The 16,327-nt window shown below is 39.3% G+C and overlaps 1 protein-coding gene across 1 annotated transcript; it reads left to right on the forward strand.

Annotated features, from left to right (window-relative positions):
- Positions 1-594: 594 nt before the first annotated feature.
- LOC112257155 (serglycin) lies at positions 595-15,191 on the forward strand. Its single transcript, XM_024430718.2, has 3 exons — positions 595-779; positions 12,404-12,542; positions 14,354-15,191. The coding sequence occupies exons 1-3, from the start codon at positions 710-712 to the stop codon at positions 14,562-14,564; spliced, it is 420 nt and encodes a 139-aa protein (XP_024286486.1). The 5' UTR covers positions 595-709; the 3' UTR covers positions 14,565-15,191.
- The last annotated feature ends 1,136 nt before the right edge of the window (positions 15,192-16,327 follow it).

The raw sequence follows: 16,327 nt of genomic DNA on the forward strand, positions 1-16,327 counted from the left end.
CCTATTGAGCTGTTGTGGGAGCAGCTTGACCGTATGGCATGTAAGAAGTACCTATCAATTCAATCCAATTTGTGGGAGGTGTTTCAGAAAGCATGGGGTGACAACTAGAATGCCACTGGTCTGCAAGGCTGTAATTGCTGCAAATGGAGAATTCTTTGATGAAAGCAAAGTTTGAAGGACACAATTATTATCTCAATTAAAAATCCTTATTTATGACCATTTCAACATCTTGACTATATTTCCTATTCATTGTGCACCTCATTTCATGTATGTTTTCATGGAAAACAAGGACATTTCTGAGTGACTACTATGAATTAATCTATTGGATTATCTGTTGGGTCAAAGAGAGAATTTTGATTATTCAAATGATGCTATGTGTCAACAGATTATGGTCTACTGCAGTTTTACAGTGGGACTACAAATTTTTATAGCCGTTGAATGTTCAGATATACTGTATTAATCATCTTTATTTAGGCTATATCTACGTTATTAACTCAATGTGGTGAACGTCGGCATGCTATATATGGAAGACAATAACTTTCCACTGCAGATGTTAAACTTCTTACGAAGACGTCTGGTTTCAGGAAGTAATGACGCATAAATGGGCAGGGTTTGGAGACATACAACAGCACGATTAAGTGTATTTAAGAATATTCACACAGAGGTTATTCTTTAAAGGATATATTGACGTCTCATTACAAAGGAAAAAATGAAGGTACTGAATTTGAAGATCTGTCTGACACTGGCTGTCATTTTCTTTCTCGCAGATAACGGATTTGGTAAGTAGCCTATTCAAATAAATAATAGGCATTATCAAATGTTTGGATTAGCCACATGTTGGGTACTACAGTATTTAATTGTTGAGAAAAGTAAGTAGGTGTAGTTACGGATTTGTAACAATAACATTTATGTTGATTAATTCATGTTGAAAACGTATCTGCACTTCTGCTATCAATGTGATGTCTGCTTTTGGCACGCTTGACAAAATACCCTAGGTTGCTGACAAGATGTCACGAAACCGGGTCTGTGTATTTTGTCTACATTTGTCTGTATTTTCTGACTGGATGACTTCTTTTTCACAACCAGAATAAAGTATGAGTGAGAGTATTAAAACATTTGAAGAACCACAAATGAGAACAATGCACATGATGCTCATAACTTTAAATTGTCATTTATAAAAGCGGTGGTTGCATAAGTGAAAGTGTAATTTGATCGGTAACGCTTTATTTTAAGGGGTCCTTATTACAGTGTAATTACATATGTAATTAATTAAACTAACAATTATTGTAATTACTTGTAATAATTCACTGTAATAACAACATGTAACTGTACGTATCTGCAGTCTGTAATTACAGAGGTATAACAATGAATGCATGTTACCATGCTTGTTACACATGTTAAAGTTTTGTGATAGCACCATATTGCTCAGTGCTATCCAGAATCCGTGGGACATTCTTACCCTAAACTTAACCCCTACCCTACCCTACCCTAAACCGAACCATAACCCTTACGTAACCCTAACCCTTATCTTAACCATTTTAAATATCAACTTCAGTGGGGTAGGGACATCCCAAGGATCCCTGATAGCACGGACCGCATCATAATTCAGCTCATTGACATAATTGCAATAAAGGGCTCTAGGGTCTGATTTCCAGGCCCAATGTGAAAAACAGGTTCACATACCAAAAAAAATCTTAGAATTGGTCATTCATTTAAGGGTGCATTTTTCATCTGATTGTCAAACAATCACTTCAAAAAGGCGATCCTGTAGCCTGTAGGGTACCCGCGCACGTTCGTCCACGCATTGTGCTCCTGCAATTTGATGAATGGAAAGAGACATCCGTTACAAAACACTTTGTGTATTGTAAACGGTGTGTATTGTAAACGTGTATTCTAATGACATTCTGCAATTGTCATTGGGTTCACACGGCCTGCATTGATGCAACCACAGCTGTCCAAGCGCGTCTCGGTCGTTGCCACTCATCCCCGCTTGTCAAAATGTACAATTTGTAATGTGGCTAACATGCGGTAGTGTTAAATAATGGTGTAAAATAGCCTATATTTTTCATGTAATTTTGTGTTAATTATTGTGTTCTGCTCACGTTTTACCGGTACAGCATACCCCCAATATTTATTTTTGCCGGGATGCTGTACAAGACCATACCGGCTTACTTTCACCCCTGGTTATGGTTAAACTTGTGAAATAGTCAATCGTTAATTGCCAAATTGTAAGCCTATTAAGCTTGGTTGAATAATGGTTTATAAATGCACTTAAAATGATCATAAGACAAACTCTTATTCCATCATATAACCTTGCAAGGGTTTCACTGTTGAGGAGCATTCTCACTTTTTAATGGGATGCATTGGTGCAATTATTTATTTATCCCAGGAATTAAGGCATCAGGTCAAGATCTGCCTATCTGTGCAACACGCTCTAAATCAGAATGACCTCGAACATGCCCACGTGTTGACACTGGCGTCATGTGACAGTGCGCAGAGAATATGGTGAGTAGGTCAGTGTGCAAATGCCACTTTCAAAACAACTCGGAAATCTCCGGGAACTCGGGGAAAAATTATCTCCGACTGGGAAAATAGTTTTGAAAGGTCATCAAACTTAGAATTACAAGTCGGAAACTCTGGCATCTTTCTAGAACTCTGACTTTCCGACCTGACGTCATGATTTGATCTGTTTTTTTTCCGAGTTCCCAGATGTCTTGAAAGCACCAAAAATCCAGACATGAAAGAAACAAAGTGTTGTAGGTGAAAAACATCAACACGGGAGAGAAAGTATGGTTTCCATGCAATTTATTTCGCTTTTTTGGAAACATGAATTCTGCTGGATGATTTAGCATAGGTAGTTAGCTTGCTAGCCTAATGTTAGTTAGCTAACTGTAACTAGCTAGCAAACGTCAGCTCATGTTTTTGTTTGACCTACCAACTAGGCTAGCTAGCTAGTTACCATCTAATATAGTTTTTTGGGGATTAGCTAGCATGCTAACCTTGACTAACTAACTAGCAAGCTAAAGCTGGCAATTATGCTATGGTCGCTCCTTGCTAGATAACTAACTAGCTAACGTTAGATTGGCTCGATGGTCTTCCCTGAACCTTGGGTAAAACGTGAGACACACCCAGCATGTTAGCGAGCTAGGTACTTGAGTAACGTTAGTGCCTTTTCAATGTAGCTAATAATTTAACACTAGATCATTTATCAGCACAGATAGAACAGTGAGACAGATATTTCACCGGATGTATAAATGTGAAGCATCCGGTTGGCGTATCCACTCACTGCCAGAAGTGGGAGAAGATTGATTTTGGCCGACATTCTGATAATTTTCTCATCGATGAAACATTTGATCTCCATACAGTTTTCTGTTTCCAAAACTAGAATCTGTAACAAACAGATTGGACAGCGTTTTGTAGACTTTACTCTTGCCAATGTTTAACAAATTGCGTTTAGAATGAGTGCAAAGGTGAATTGAGTTATTGCACACGCGCACTTCAGAGTAGGCGTTCCCTAACGGAAATATGCAAATAAATGCTAGAATACGCCAATAGGATCTCACTAACTTGTGCTTGTTCTGCCCTCTATGATTAATTTGCTCCAATTGGAAACGACAGGCTCTGATCTATCTCGGGATAGATAAACAAGTCTTTGTTATTAGTGTTAGCAAGCACTAATATGGCTAGCGGGATATCACAACAAACTAGCTAGGTACTTATGTAGGCCAAGCTATGCCTAAATCATAATGAAGATAACCAGAGGTAATAGTGTCTATGCTAAATTGTCATATATATTATTCTTCTCTTCCACAGATACCTACAATTTATTTTTTCTTTATTTTATAATCACCTTTATTTAACCAGGTAGGATAGTTGAGAACAAGTTCTCATTTAAAACTGCGACCTGACCAAGATAAAGCAAAGCAGTTCGACACATACAACAACACAGTTACACATGGAATAAACAAACATACAGTCAATAATACAGTAGAGAAAAAAAGTATATATACAGTGTGTGCAAATGAGGTAAGATAAGGGAGGTAAGGCAATACAATAGGCCATAGTGGCGAGGTAATTACGATATAGCAATTAAACACTGGAGTGATAGATGTGCAGAAGATGAATGTGCAAGTAGAGATACTGGGGTGCAAAGGAGCAAAATAAATAAATACAGTATGGGGATGAGGTAGTTGGATGGGCTATTTACAGATGGGCTATGTACAGGTGCAATGATCTGTGAGCTGGTGCTTGAAGTTAGTGAGGGAGATAAGAGTCTCCAGCTTCAGCGATTTTTGCAGATCCAACCATAATATCAAGGTCTCTGCTTACAAGAAATAAACAGATAAAGACAAAGACAGTTGTCAGTTTCCATTTTGTAATGTTAAAAAGGGAAGAAAGAGACAATCCGGTTTTTCTAAATTAGCTGTCTAGGCCAGTGTTTCCCAACTCCAGTCCTCGAGTACCCCCAACAGTATTTACATTTTTATTGAAGCCCCGGGCAAATACACCTGATTCAACTTTTCAACTAATCATCAAGTCCTCTACCTCCCTTATCCTACCTCAGTTGCACACACTATATATACTTTTCTATTGTATTATTGACTATGTTTGTTTATTTCATGTGTAACTCTGTGTTGTTGTTTGTGTTGCACTGCTTTGCTTTATATTGGCCAGGTCGCAGTTGTTAATGAGAACTTGTTCTCAACTAGCCTACCTGGTTAAACAAAGGTGAAATAATATATATATATATATTTTTTTTTAAATGACTGATCTATGGTTCTCACCACACTGTAGGCTACAGATTTATGTTATTGAGTAGGCCTATATCTTTGTTTTGTCCTATTAATAAATGTATTAACAATAAATAAAAAATCATTATTATTATTATTTACCAGTTAAGGTACACCAAACCATTTTTGATGTACTCAGAGGACCATTATTAGCATGTTTTAACCACTCCAATAAAAATGGCAGATTATCAGATACTCAACAAGGTCTGATTTCATTATTACTGACACAGGACCCAATTGGTAAACATAGTATCTCCAATGTATCGTCCATGTAAAAAAAAACTGTCTGATTAGGTAAGGGGCCTCCAATTGTTTTAATGGACTGGATCTTCATAAGACAAGTACTGGAAGCAATAGAACACTATGAAAAATCTGGGAACCAGACCTGGTATTCATAGCTGACTTTGAAAAGGCTTTTGATAAAGTATGACTGGAATTTATATATAAATGCCTGGAATATTTCAATTTAAGAGAATCTCTTATACAAGGTGTTAAAGTTATGTATAGTAAACCTAGGTTAACCTAAAGTTTTAAATTGTCAAGATGAGTAAAACAAGGTTGCCCACTATCAGCATATCTATTTAATATGGCCATCGAAATGTTAGATGATTAAAATCAGATCCAACAATAATACCAAAGGTCTGGAAATCCAGGTCTTAAAAACAAAGGTGTCATTGTACGCTGAAGATTCATGTTTTCTTTTAAATCCACAATTTGGATCCCTCCTCAGCCTCATAGATTATCTAGATACTTTTTCTAACGTCTCTGGATTACAACAACATTTATGATATGTTTACAATATTAAGTATTGATTCACAAAAAATTACAACTTTTACATTACCGAGTTGTTTACCAATAAAATGATCTGACAGTGAAGTGGACATCCTCGGTATCCATATCCCGAAAGAAAGAAATAGTCTCATTACAATACATTTTAATAGAAAGTTTGTAGAAATAGATAAGACCGTGCAACCGTAGAATGGAAAATACCTGTCTATTTGTTGAAAAATCACCCTGATTAACTCTTTAGTCATATCCCAGTTTACCTATTTGCTTATGGCCTTGCCTACACCTAGCGACTTGTTCATATCCACGGCGCTGATCCTCAACACTGGGGCCCCACAAGGGTGCGTTCTGAGCCCTCTCCTGTGGACTTCAGGAAACAGCAGAGGGCCAGCACAACGACGAGACGGCCTACAGGGAGGAACAACGACGAGACGGCCTACAGGGAGGAGGTGAGGGCCCTCGGAGTGTGGTGTCAGGAAAATAACCTCACACTCCCCCCCTATCCACATCGACAGGACAGTAGTGGAGAGGGTAGTAAGTGTGAATTGGTCCACCCACACAGACAGCGTTGTGAAGAAAGTGCAGCAGCACCTCTTCAACCTCAGGAGGCTCACGCATGACTGCTTGGCCATGCACAAAGCCCGAGAGACTGAAAAACTTCTAAACTCAATCATCAAGTTTGTTTACATTTACCACTTTAAACAATTACCTACATACCCTACATTACTCATCTCATTTATATATGTATATACTGTACTCTCTATCATCTACTGTATCTCGCCATCTTTATGTAATACATGTATCACTAGCCACTTTAAACTATGCCACTTTTATGTTTACATACCCTACATTACTCATCTCATATGTATATACTGTACTCGATACCATCTACTGCATTTTATCTATGCCGTTCTGTACCATCACTCATTCATATATCTTTATGTACATATTCTTTATCCCTTTACACTTGTGTGTATAAGGTAGTAGTTGTGGAATTGTTAGGTTAGATTACTTGTTGGTTATTAATGCATTTTCGGAACTAGAAGCACAAGCATTTCGCTACACTCGCATTAACATCTGCTAACCATGTGTATGTGACAAATAAAATTTGATTTGATTTGATTTTAAATGATATGTGCAAGAAATATTCCATTTTATTAGGAACGGCAAGCCAGACAAAATTAAACAGCCTATTTATATAATGAACATGAATTCAGAGGGCAGAAATGATTAAACATTTAAAAGAATGACTAACTAAATGCAACAGTCATTCTGGTCGCAGGTTCAGGAATGGTTGAAGAATTGCCACATTTACTTGGAGCTAACTCTGCAAATAGCACTGCTGGGTTAAAAAGTCATAGTCAAGGGCCTCCCAAGTGGCACAGCAATCTAAGACACTGCGTCACTACAGATCCTGGTTCGATCCCAGGCTGTGTCGTGGCCGACCAAGAGACCCATGAGGCGGCGCACAATTGGCCCAGCGTCGTCCAGGTTAAGTGGGGGTTTGGCCGGCCGGGTTGTCCATTTGTTTGTAGGTATTTTCACTTGGTAATGAGTAATAAGTCATTACATACAACATTGAGTGGAGATTTTGAAGAGTGCGCATTCATGGGTTGGTAATTAGAGCCTATTTATCCTCCAACCTTTGTAATCTCTGACACCCAGTGCATCTGCCAACAAGAGATTACAACCTTGGGACATTTATTACTGAATCAGATGCAGCTGAGAAGAAACTTAACATGAAATTGGTGAATTTAGTGGAAACTTGCCCATTTGTAACAAGCATGGTAACAAGCATTTGTTTTTACACATCTGTAATTACAGACTCCAATTACCACCAGTTACATGTTGTTATAGCAGTGTAACTATGAGTTATTAGAATTAACTACAATACATGTTACAGTGTAATTACACTGTAATTAGGACCCCTTAAAATGAAGTTGTACCTTTTTGGTTTAAAAATCCAAATAAGTTGACCTATATCAATTATCGAATGCAGTAATGGTCCTGTCCAACAAAGACTTAAGCTGTAGGCTACCTATTGTTTTATTTTTTCAAAGCAATAATTTACTCACAGATTGCAAGAACAAGTATCCTAGCAAGAAATGGGCAAGCGTTTCAGAGTAGGAGTGCTGATCAGGTTCCCTTTGTCCACTGTGGTCTTAAAGGCAAAACTGATCCCAAATCAGAACTCCTAGTCTGCTTGGTACAGAAGGCCCTTGAACAGTTTAGATAGAGCACGTGTCAAACTCATTCCACTAAGGGTCGAGTGTCTGCGGGTTTTCGCTCCACGCTTGTACTTGATTGATGAATTAAGGTCACTAATTAGTAAGGAACCTCCCTCACCTGGTTGTCTATAGGTCTTAATTGAAAGGAAAAAACAAAAACCCGCAGACACTCGGCCTGCCGTGGAATGAGTTTGACACCCCTGCCCTAAACCTTTTCAGGCCTATTGATTATGCACAGGCTGCAGGCATTATTTTGGGGCGGCAGCGTAGCCTAGCGGTTAGGGTGTTGCACTAGTAACCGAAAGGTTGCAAGTTTGAATCCCCGAGCTGACAAGGTACAAATCTGTCGTTCTGCCCCTGAACAAGGCAGTTAACCCACTGTTCCTAGGCTGTCTTTGAAAATAAAAATCATCAACAAACTAACATGGTCCAAGCACACCAAGACAGTCGTAAAGATGGCACTACAAAATCTATTCCCCCACAGGAGACTTAAAAGATTTGGCATGGGTCCTCGGATCCTCAAAAGGTTCTACAGCTGTACCATTGAAAGCATCCTGACAGGTTGCATCACTGCCTGGTATGGTAACTGCTCGGCCTCCGACCACAAGGCACTACAGAGAGTAGGGCGTACGGCCCAGTACATCACTTGGGCCAAGCTTCCTGCCATCCAGGACCTCTATACCAGGCGGTGTCAGAGGAAGGCCCTAAAAATTGTCAAAGACTCCAGCCACCCTAGTCATAGACTGTTCTCTCTGTTATCGCACGGCAAGTGGTACTGGAGCGCCAAGTCTAGGTCCAAAAGGCTTCTAAACAGCTTCTACCCCTAAGCCATAAGACTCCTGAACATCTAATCAAATGGCTACCCAAACTATTTGCACCGCCCCCCTCTTTTACGCTGCTGCTACTAAACTGTTATTATCTATGCATAGTCACTTTAATAACTCTACCTACATGTACATTTGACCTCAATTACCTCGACTAACTGACACTGACTCTTTACCAGTTCCCCCTGTACAGTATATAGCCCCGCTATTGTTATTTGACTGTTGCTCTTAAATTATTTGTTACTTTTATTTATTTTTTGTAGGTATTTTTCTTACAACTGCATTGTTGGTTAAGAGCTTGTAAGTAAGCATTTCACTGTAAGGTCTACACACCTGTTGTGACAAAGGCATCAAATAACATCAAATTTAATTTCATTTGATGTTACTCAGGAACCACACCTGGAAGCACCTGCTTTCAATATACTTTATATCCCTCATTTACTCAGTTTCCTTTGTTTTGGCAGTAACCTGTATTTCAAATCAAATCAAATCAAATGTATTTATATAGCCCTTCGTACATCAGCTGATATCTCAAAGTGCTGTACAGAAACCCAGCCTAAAACCCCAAACAGCAAGCAATGCAGGTGTAGAAGCACGGTGGCTAGGAAAAACTCCCTAGAAAGGCCAAAACCTAGGAAGAAACCTAGAGAGGAACCAGGCTATGTGGGGTGGCCAGTCCTCTTCTGGCTGTGCCGGGTGGAGATTATAACAGAACATGGCCAAGATGTTCAAATGTTCATAAATGACCAGCATGGTCGTATAATAATAAGGCAGAACAGTTGAAACTGGAGCAGCAGCATGGCCAGGTGGACTGGGGACAGCAAGGAGTCATCATGTCAGGTAGTCCTGGGGCATGGTCCTAGGGCTCAGGTCCTCCGAGAGAGAGAGAGAGAGAGAAAGAGAGAGAATTAGAGAACGCACACTTAGATTCACACAGGACACCAAATAGGACAGGAGAGGTACTCCAGATATAACAAACTGACCCTAGCCCCGACACATTAACTACTGCAGCATAAATACTGGAGGCTGAGACAGGAGGGGTCAGGAACACTGTGGCACCATCCGAGGACACCCCCAGACAGGGCCAAACAGGAAGGATATAACCCCACCCACTTTGCCAAAGCACAGCCCCCACACCACTAGAGGGATATCTTCAACCACCAACTTACCATCCTGAGACAAGGCTGAGTATAGCCCACAAAGAACTCCGCCATGGCACAACCCAAGGGGGGCGCCATCCCAGACAGGATGACCACATCAGTGAATCAACCCACTCAGGTGACGCACCCCTTCCAGGGACGGCAAGAGAGAGCCCCAGTAAGCCAGTGACTCAGCCCCTGTAATAGGGTTAGAGGCAGAGAATCCCAGTGGGAAGAGGGGAACCGGCCAGGCAGAGACAGCAAGGGCGGTTCGTTGCTCCAGAGCCTTTCCGTTCACCTTCCCACTCCTGGGCCAGACTACACTCAATCATATGACCCACTGAAGAGATAAGTCTTCAGTAAGGACTTAAAGGTTGAGACCGAGTTTGCGTCTCTGACATGGGTAGGCAGACCGTTCCATAAAAATGGAGCTCTATAGGAGAAAGCCCTGCCTCCAGCTGTTTGCTTAGAAATTCTAGGGACAATTAGGAGGCCTGCGTCTTGTGACCGTAGCGTACGTGTAGGTATGTACGGCAGGACCAAATCAGAGAGATAGGTAGGAGCAAGCCCATGTAATGCTTTGTAGGTTAGCAGTAAAACCTTGAAATCAGCCGTGGCTTTGACAGGAAGCCAGTGTAGAGAGGCTAGCACTGGAGTAATATGATCAAATTTTTTGGTTCTAGTCAGAATTCGAGCAGCCGTATTTAGTACTAACTGAAGTTTATTTAGTGCTTTATCCGGGTAGCCGGAAAGTAGAGCATTGCAGTAGTCTAACCTAGAAGTGACAAAAGCATGGATTAATTTTTCTGCATCATTTTTGGACAGAAAGTTTCTGATTTTTGCAATGTTACGTAGATGGAAAAAAGCTGTCCTTGAAATGGTCTTGATATGTTCTTCAAAAGAGAGATCAGGGTCCAGAGTAACGCCGAGGTCCTTCACAGTTTTATTTGAGATGACTGTACAACCATTAAGATTAATTGTCAGATTCAACAGAAGATCTCTTTGTTTCTTGGGACCTAGAACAAGCATCTCTGTTTTGTCCGAGTTTAAAAGTAGAAAGTTTGCAGCCATGCACTTCCTTATGTCTGAAACACATGCTTCTAGCAAGGGCAATTTTGGGGCTTCACCATGTTTCATTGAAATGTACAGCTGTGTGTCATCCGCATAGCAGTGAAAGTTAACATTATGTTTTCGAATAACATCCCCAAGAGGTAAAATATATAGTGAAAACAATAGTGGTCCCAAAACGGAACCTTGAGGAACACCGAAATTTACAGTTGATTTGTCAGAGGACAAACCATTCACAGAGACAAACTGATATCTTTCCGACAGATAAGATCTAAACCAGGCCAGAACTTGTCCGTGTAGACCAATTTGGGTTTCCAATCTCTCCAAAAGAATGTGGTGATCGATGGTATCAAAAGCAGCACTAAGGTCTAGGAGCATGAGGACAGATGCAGAGCCTCGGTCCGATGCCATTAAAATGTCATTTACCACCTTCACAAGTGCTGTCTCAGTGCTATGATGGGGTCTAAAACCAGACTGAAGCATTTTGTATACATTGTTTGTCTTCAGGAAGGCAGTAAGTTGCTGCGCAACAGCCTTTTCTAACATTTTTGAGAGGAATGGAAGATTCGATATAGGCCTATAGTTTTTTATATTTTCTGGGTCAAGGTTTGGCTTTTTCAAGAGAGGCTTTATTACTGCCATTTTTAGTGAGTTTGGTACACATCCGGTGGATAGAGAGCTGTTTATTATGTTCAACATAGGAGGGCCAAGCACAGGAAGCAGCTCTTTCAGTAGTTTAGTTGGAATAGGGTCCAGTATGCAGCTTGAAGGTTTAGAGGCCATGAATATTTTCATCATTGTGTCAAGAGATATAGTACTAAAACACTTGAGCGTCTCTCTTGATCCTAGGTCCTGGGAGAGTTGTGCAGACTCAGGACAACTGAGCTTTGAAGGAATACGCAGATTTAAAGAGGAGTCCGTAATTTGCTTTCTAATAATCATAATCTTTTCCTCAAAGAAGTTCATGAATTTATCACTGCTAAAGTGAAAGTCATCCTCTCTTGGGGAATGCTGCTTTTTAGTTAGCTTTGCGACAGTATCAAAAAGGAATTTCGGATTGTTCTTATTTTCCTCAATTAAGTTAGAAAAATAGGATGATCGAGCAGCAGTAAGGGCTCTACAGTACTGCACGGTACTGTCTTTCCAAGCTAGTCGGAAGACTTCCAGTTTGGTGTGGCGCCATTTCCGTTCCAATTTTCTGGAAGCTTGCTTCAGAGCTCGGGTATTTTCTGTGTACCAGGGAGCTAGTTTCTTATGAGAAATGTTTTTAGTTTTTAGGGGTGCAACTGCATCTAGGGTATTGCGCAAGGTTAAATTGAGTTCCTCAGTTAGGTGGTTAACTGATTTTTGTCCTCTGGCGTCCTTGGGTAGACAGAGGGAATCTGGAAGGACATCAAGGAATCTTTGTGTTGTCTGTGAATTTATAGCACGACTTTTGATGTTCCTTGGTTGGGGTCTGAGCAGATTATTTGTTGCAATATTTCATATTCAATAGGAATATTGTCCATGAAGATTCTCTGTCACAAATTAGTTATGTTTATATGTTGTTATTCCCTTATGAAACACAGGTGCTCCATCAAAAGGTAGATATATGTGGGTTAAGTGCAGGCCAGACGCCACGAATCCCAACTGTGAGACACAGAGGGGTCCATGGATGGACTTGCCTGGGCCTCCTGACAGACTCCCTCCATTTGCAGTAAAGGATATGTAAGTATACGTCATCGCAAATTAATTTATCCAGAGACCAAAGCTTGATGGGCTATTCAATTTCAGAATTGAGCATAATGTGACAGAATTGTCCTGACTAACTTCTTTGCTTCATTGTTTTTGATGAGATATGTCCCCATAAAGAATTGCAATAATAGACTTGATCAATAACATTTCAGAATTTTCAAGAAACACTATACAATTTCCTGTAGTAGGAAATGTTTTTTTAATGATAGAATCAGTCTGGTAGTTGCGTACTGTGACTTGAATGGCCTCTGATATTCTTTCTCATTCCAAGAGTGATGGTAGCATACAAGAAGTAAGCACTTTATTGACTTACTACTATGAGTTTAAACTACACTCTATGGTTCTAGATTATCCTGCTGAAAGTTGAGTGTTTAAACTACAAACCATATGAATTAGGTGATCTAATTATACATGGGTGAATGAGCACCCAAGCATTAATATCTGCATTCATTATATTACAGCAGACAGAAGAGAACAATATGTACTCAGCTCTGTTAAACATTTTCACTATTGAGGAAGCTAAACAATTGCTATCATAAGGAAATTTGCTCTCATATGACCTAAGACACCGCTTCCCATTTAGTGGTTTAAGTCCTCAGCAAGACATTGTATCAGTTAGAAAACATCAGGACCCAAAAGGGTTGTATCTCACGAAACCCTCTTCCCTATACTGTAGGTCGCACAGAAAGGGATTATCATTATAAATTCCCTCTAAGCATGTTAAAAAAACATTGGCAAAAAGTCAGGAAATACTGTTTAATTATAAATGTTGTGTACTACGGTTGTTAAAAGTACCATGCAAACAGAAGCATTGGTAAGTTTACTAATACCTAATATCTGTACTTTACTTGACTATTTATATTTTTGACAACTTTTACTTTTACTTCACTACATTCATAAATAAAATAATGTACTTTTTACTCCATAAATCCCTGACAACCAAAAGTACTTGTTACATTTGGAATGCTTAACAGGACAATAAAATTGTAAAATTCACACACTTTTCAAGAGAACAACCCTGGTCATCCATACTGCATCTGATCTGAAAGATTCACTAAACACATGCTTCGTTTGTAAATGATGTGTGAGTGTTGGAACGTGCCCCGGGCTACCTGTAAATTAAAATAAACAAGAAAATCTTGCCATCTGGTTTGCTTAAAATAAGGAATTTGAAATTATTTATACTTTTACTTTTCATACTTAAGTATATTTTAGCGATTACATTTACTTTTGATACTTACGTATATTTCAAACCAAATACTTTTAGACTTTTACTCAAGTAGTATTTTACTAGGTGACATTCACTTTTACTTGAGTCATTTTCTATTAAGGTATCTTTACTTTTACTCAAGTATGACAATTGGGTACTTTTTCGACCACTGTTACTATGTAACAAATCCAATGTAGTGACTGGAGTAATAAGTGTTTCTTCACAGGTATTAGAGTAACTTTTTAATGTTTTACAACAGATTAATCTAAATGTGTTTATTTTCCCATTTACTTAGTTGATAATGTAAGCAAAGGAACACTATTTCAACAATATATTTTCTTCATAGAACAGTTTTGGAGTTATCACTCAGCCTTTCTTGTTAATCACTTTGTGAAATATTGTTGATTCAATGCACAATTCAACTGAATACGACTTAAGGCTCCCAGACAAACGAAGCAGGGATGATGGGAGTGTAGAGACGCCCCAGCCTGTGCTGTAGTGAAAAATCATAGGAAGAGCTTAGAGGATGTAGACTGTAATGGCTAATGGTCTTGTGCTTCTGTTTTTCTTCCAGAGTGCTGGAAGAGGATGGCTCAGAGCTAGAGCAGTCAGGCGAGGGTTCTGACACTGGAATCCTCTTCACTGAGCAGGGCTCTGGCGACCAGTTGGCCAGCACAGATGTGGACGGGATTGACTACTCTAACTTTGTTTACCCACAGAAAATGACCATGGATCAGGCTCTGCCTCGTGCTCGGGAATTGAAAGAGGATCACTTGATCCTGTAGCCTGCTAGAATGCAAAATATTGAAATGTTGATGTTAATCCATTTGTGTAAAAAAGAATTGCCTCTTGCAACCTCTCAAGATTAGTGTAGCACATGCTTTTTGACCCAGTTATTGATGCTTGGCTGTGTAAAATTGTATTTAATCTGATTTAGATAACTGAAGTTTAGTTATTTTCCCATGGAACCAGAGATTAAATTAGTCTTCCATGTGTTTTTTTCTGTATTTTTATTATTATTTATAATACCAGCCAAGAATGTTAATAATTTTATTTTTAAACATGATTTTCAGGGGTATATCATTTATTGTTTTACATTTTAGTCATTTAGCAGACGCTTTTATCCAGAGTGATTTACAGTAGTGAGTGCATATATTTGTTTACATTTTAGCACTGGTCTCCTGTGGGAATCAAACCCACAACCCTTGCATTGCAAGCACCAAGGTCTACCAACTGAGCCACGATGAAAACTATAAGATATATTGTGAAACACTCCGTTTTCAAATATACTTTATTCAGAATTTCCACGATGGTCACATTCTAACATGATATCATTCCGCACTTGTATTTTCTCACCCGAGCAAAATGTTTTGACAATTTGAAGCATTAAATAAACATATGTTTTAATCATCCAATGATTTATAACTCAAATACTGTTTTAGAGAGGATATGAGCTCCCTATGCTTCTGTAGCGGACATGAGTCGGGCTTATGGTCTCGTGATGACGTAGCCCTGCCTGTGACTTCAGAATCAGTCACACTCAACACCACATGGTATTCCCTGTTAGTCTAATGGTCAATACATTGGTTTCTCCTGTGGGAGACCATGGTTTAGATCCAGTACCAGTGTGTGCCATTTAAGATGAGGGAGAACGATTATTTTTCTTATGAGCGTGGCCTTATTTCAATTACAGTATATTGGATGACTGTCATTCATATTCCATTCACCCAGCTCAAAGTAACATCGATAGGTTTAGGCTACTACATGAAACTCAAATTTTCTCTACACCCATCAGACGGATGCTACAAATGTTTCACTATTTAAATTTGAATGAAATTCACTGAGGATGGTCCTCCCCCTCCACTGTTCAGATCCCCACATGACACTTCCACCGCACTGTGTCATTTCCTGAACTGCCCATAGTCTGTTATCACACCCTTGTGTTGAATATTTCCCTGAGCTTTGTCTGTAGAGTTTCTCATGACTTAGAAAACCTCCTGTTACAAAATATATTAGCCTGTCTTGAGTTAGTAAGCGGCAAACGCACTTGCCTCTCTTTAGCAAAACTTTCCAGATGAGAATGCAGGATTAAAACACTAGACTGTATTGTTCTTTTTAGTACACACATAGTAGTGCTCAGGTTTCACTAGTGTTTTTGTATCTTTAGCTTATATGTCAAACTATCATTTTGATCTCACAGACTGTCAGTCTTTGCATTCATAGATCCATCTTTGAATTTGAGAGTGGTTACATTTCTCCAGGCTGAATAAGGAATTAAGGATTGTGCATTTAAAGGTGCAAGCCCCTCCACCTATCCATATGACTTTAGGTCACATGATAGCTCATGGATTTTAAAGTGGGATGTTTGCAGCAAGAGGATTTACAGTGCACATTTCTCTGTCAAAATAAAAGTTTACTGAGTAATGCTGGATGGTCACACAGTGCTATATGTATCAGTCAAGTGATATGAATAGGGATAATCTAAACCTCTTCTAAAGAAAGTTACTGTAAACAATAGAGATATTGCCAAAACCTTCAGAAATGTATT

This window comes from Oncorhynchus tshawytscha, linkage group LG01, assembly GCF_018296145.1.
Source record: "Oncorhynchus tshawytscha isolate Ot180627B linkage group LG01, Otsh_v2.0, whole genome shotgun sequence".
NCBI classification, from domain to species: Eukaryota; Metazoa; Chordata; class Actinopteri; order Salmoniformes; family Salmonidae; genus Oncorhynchus; species Oncorhynchus tshawytscha.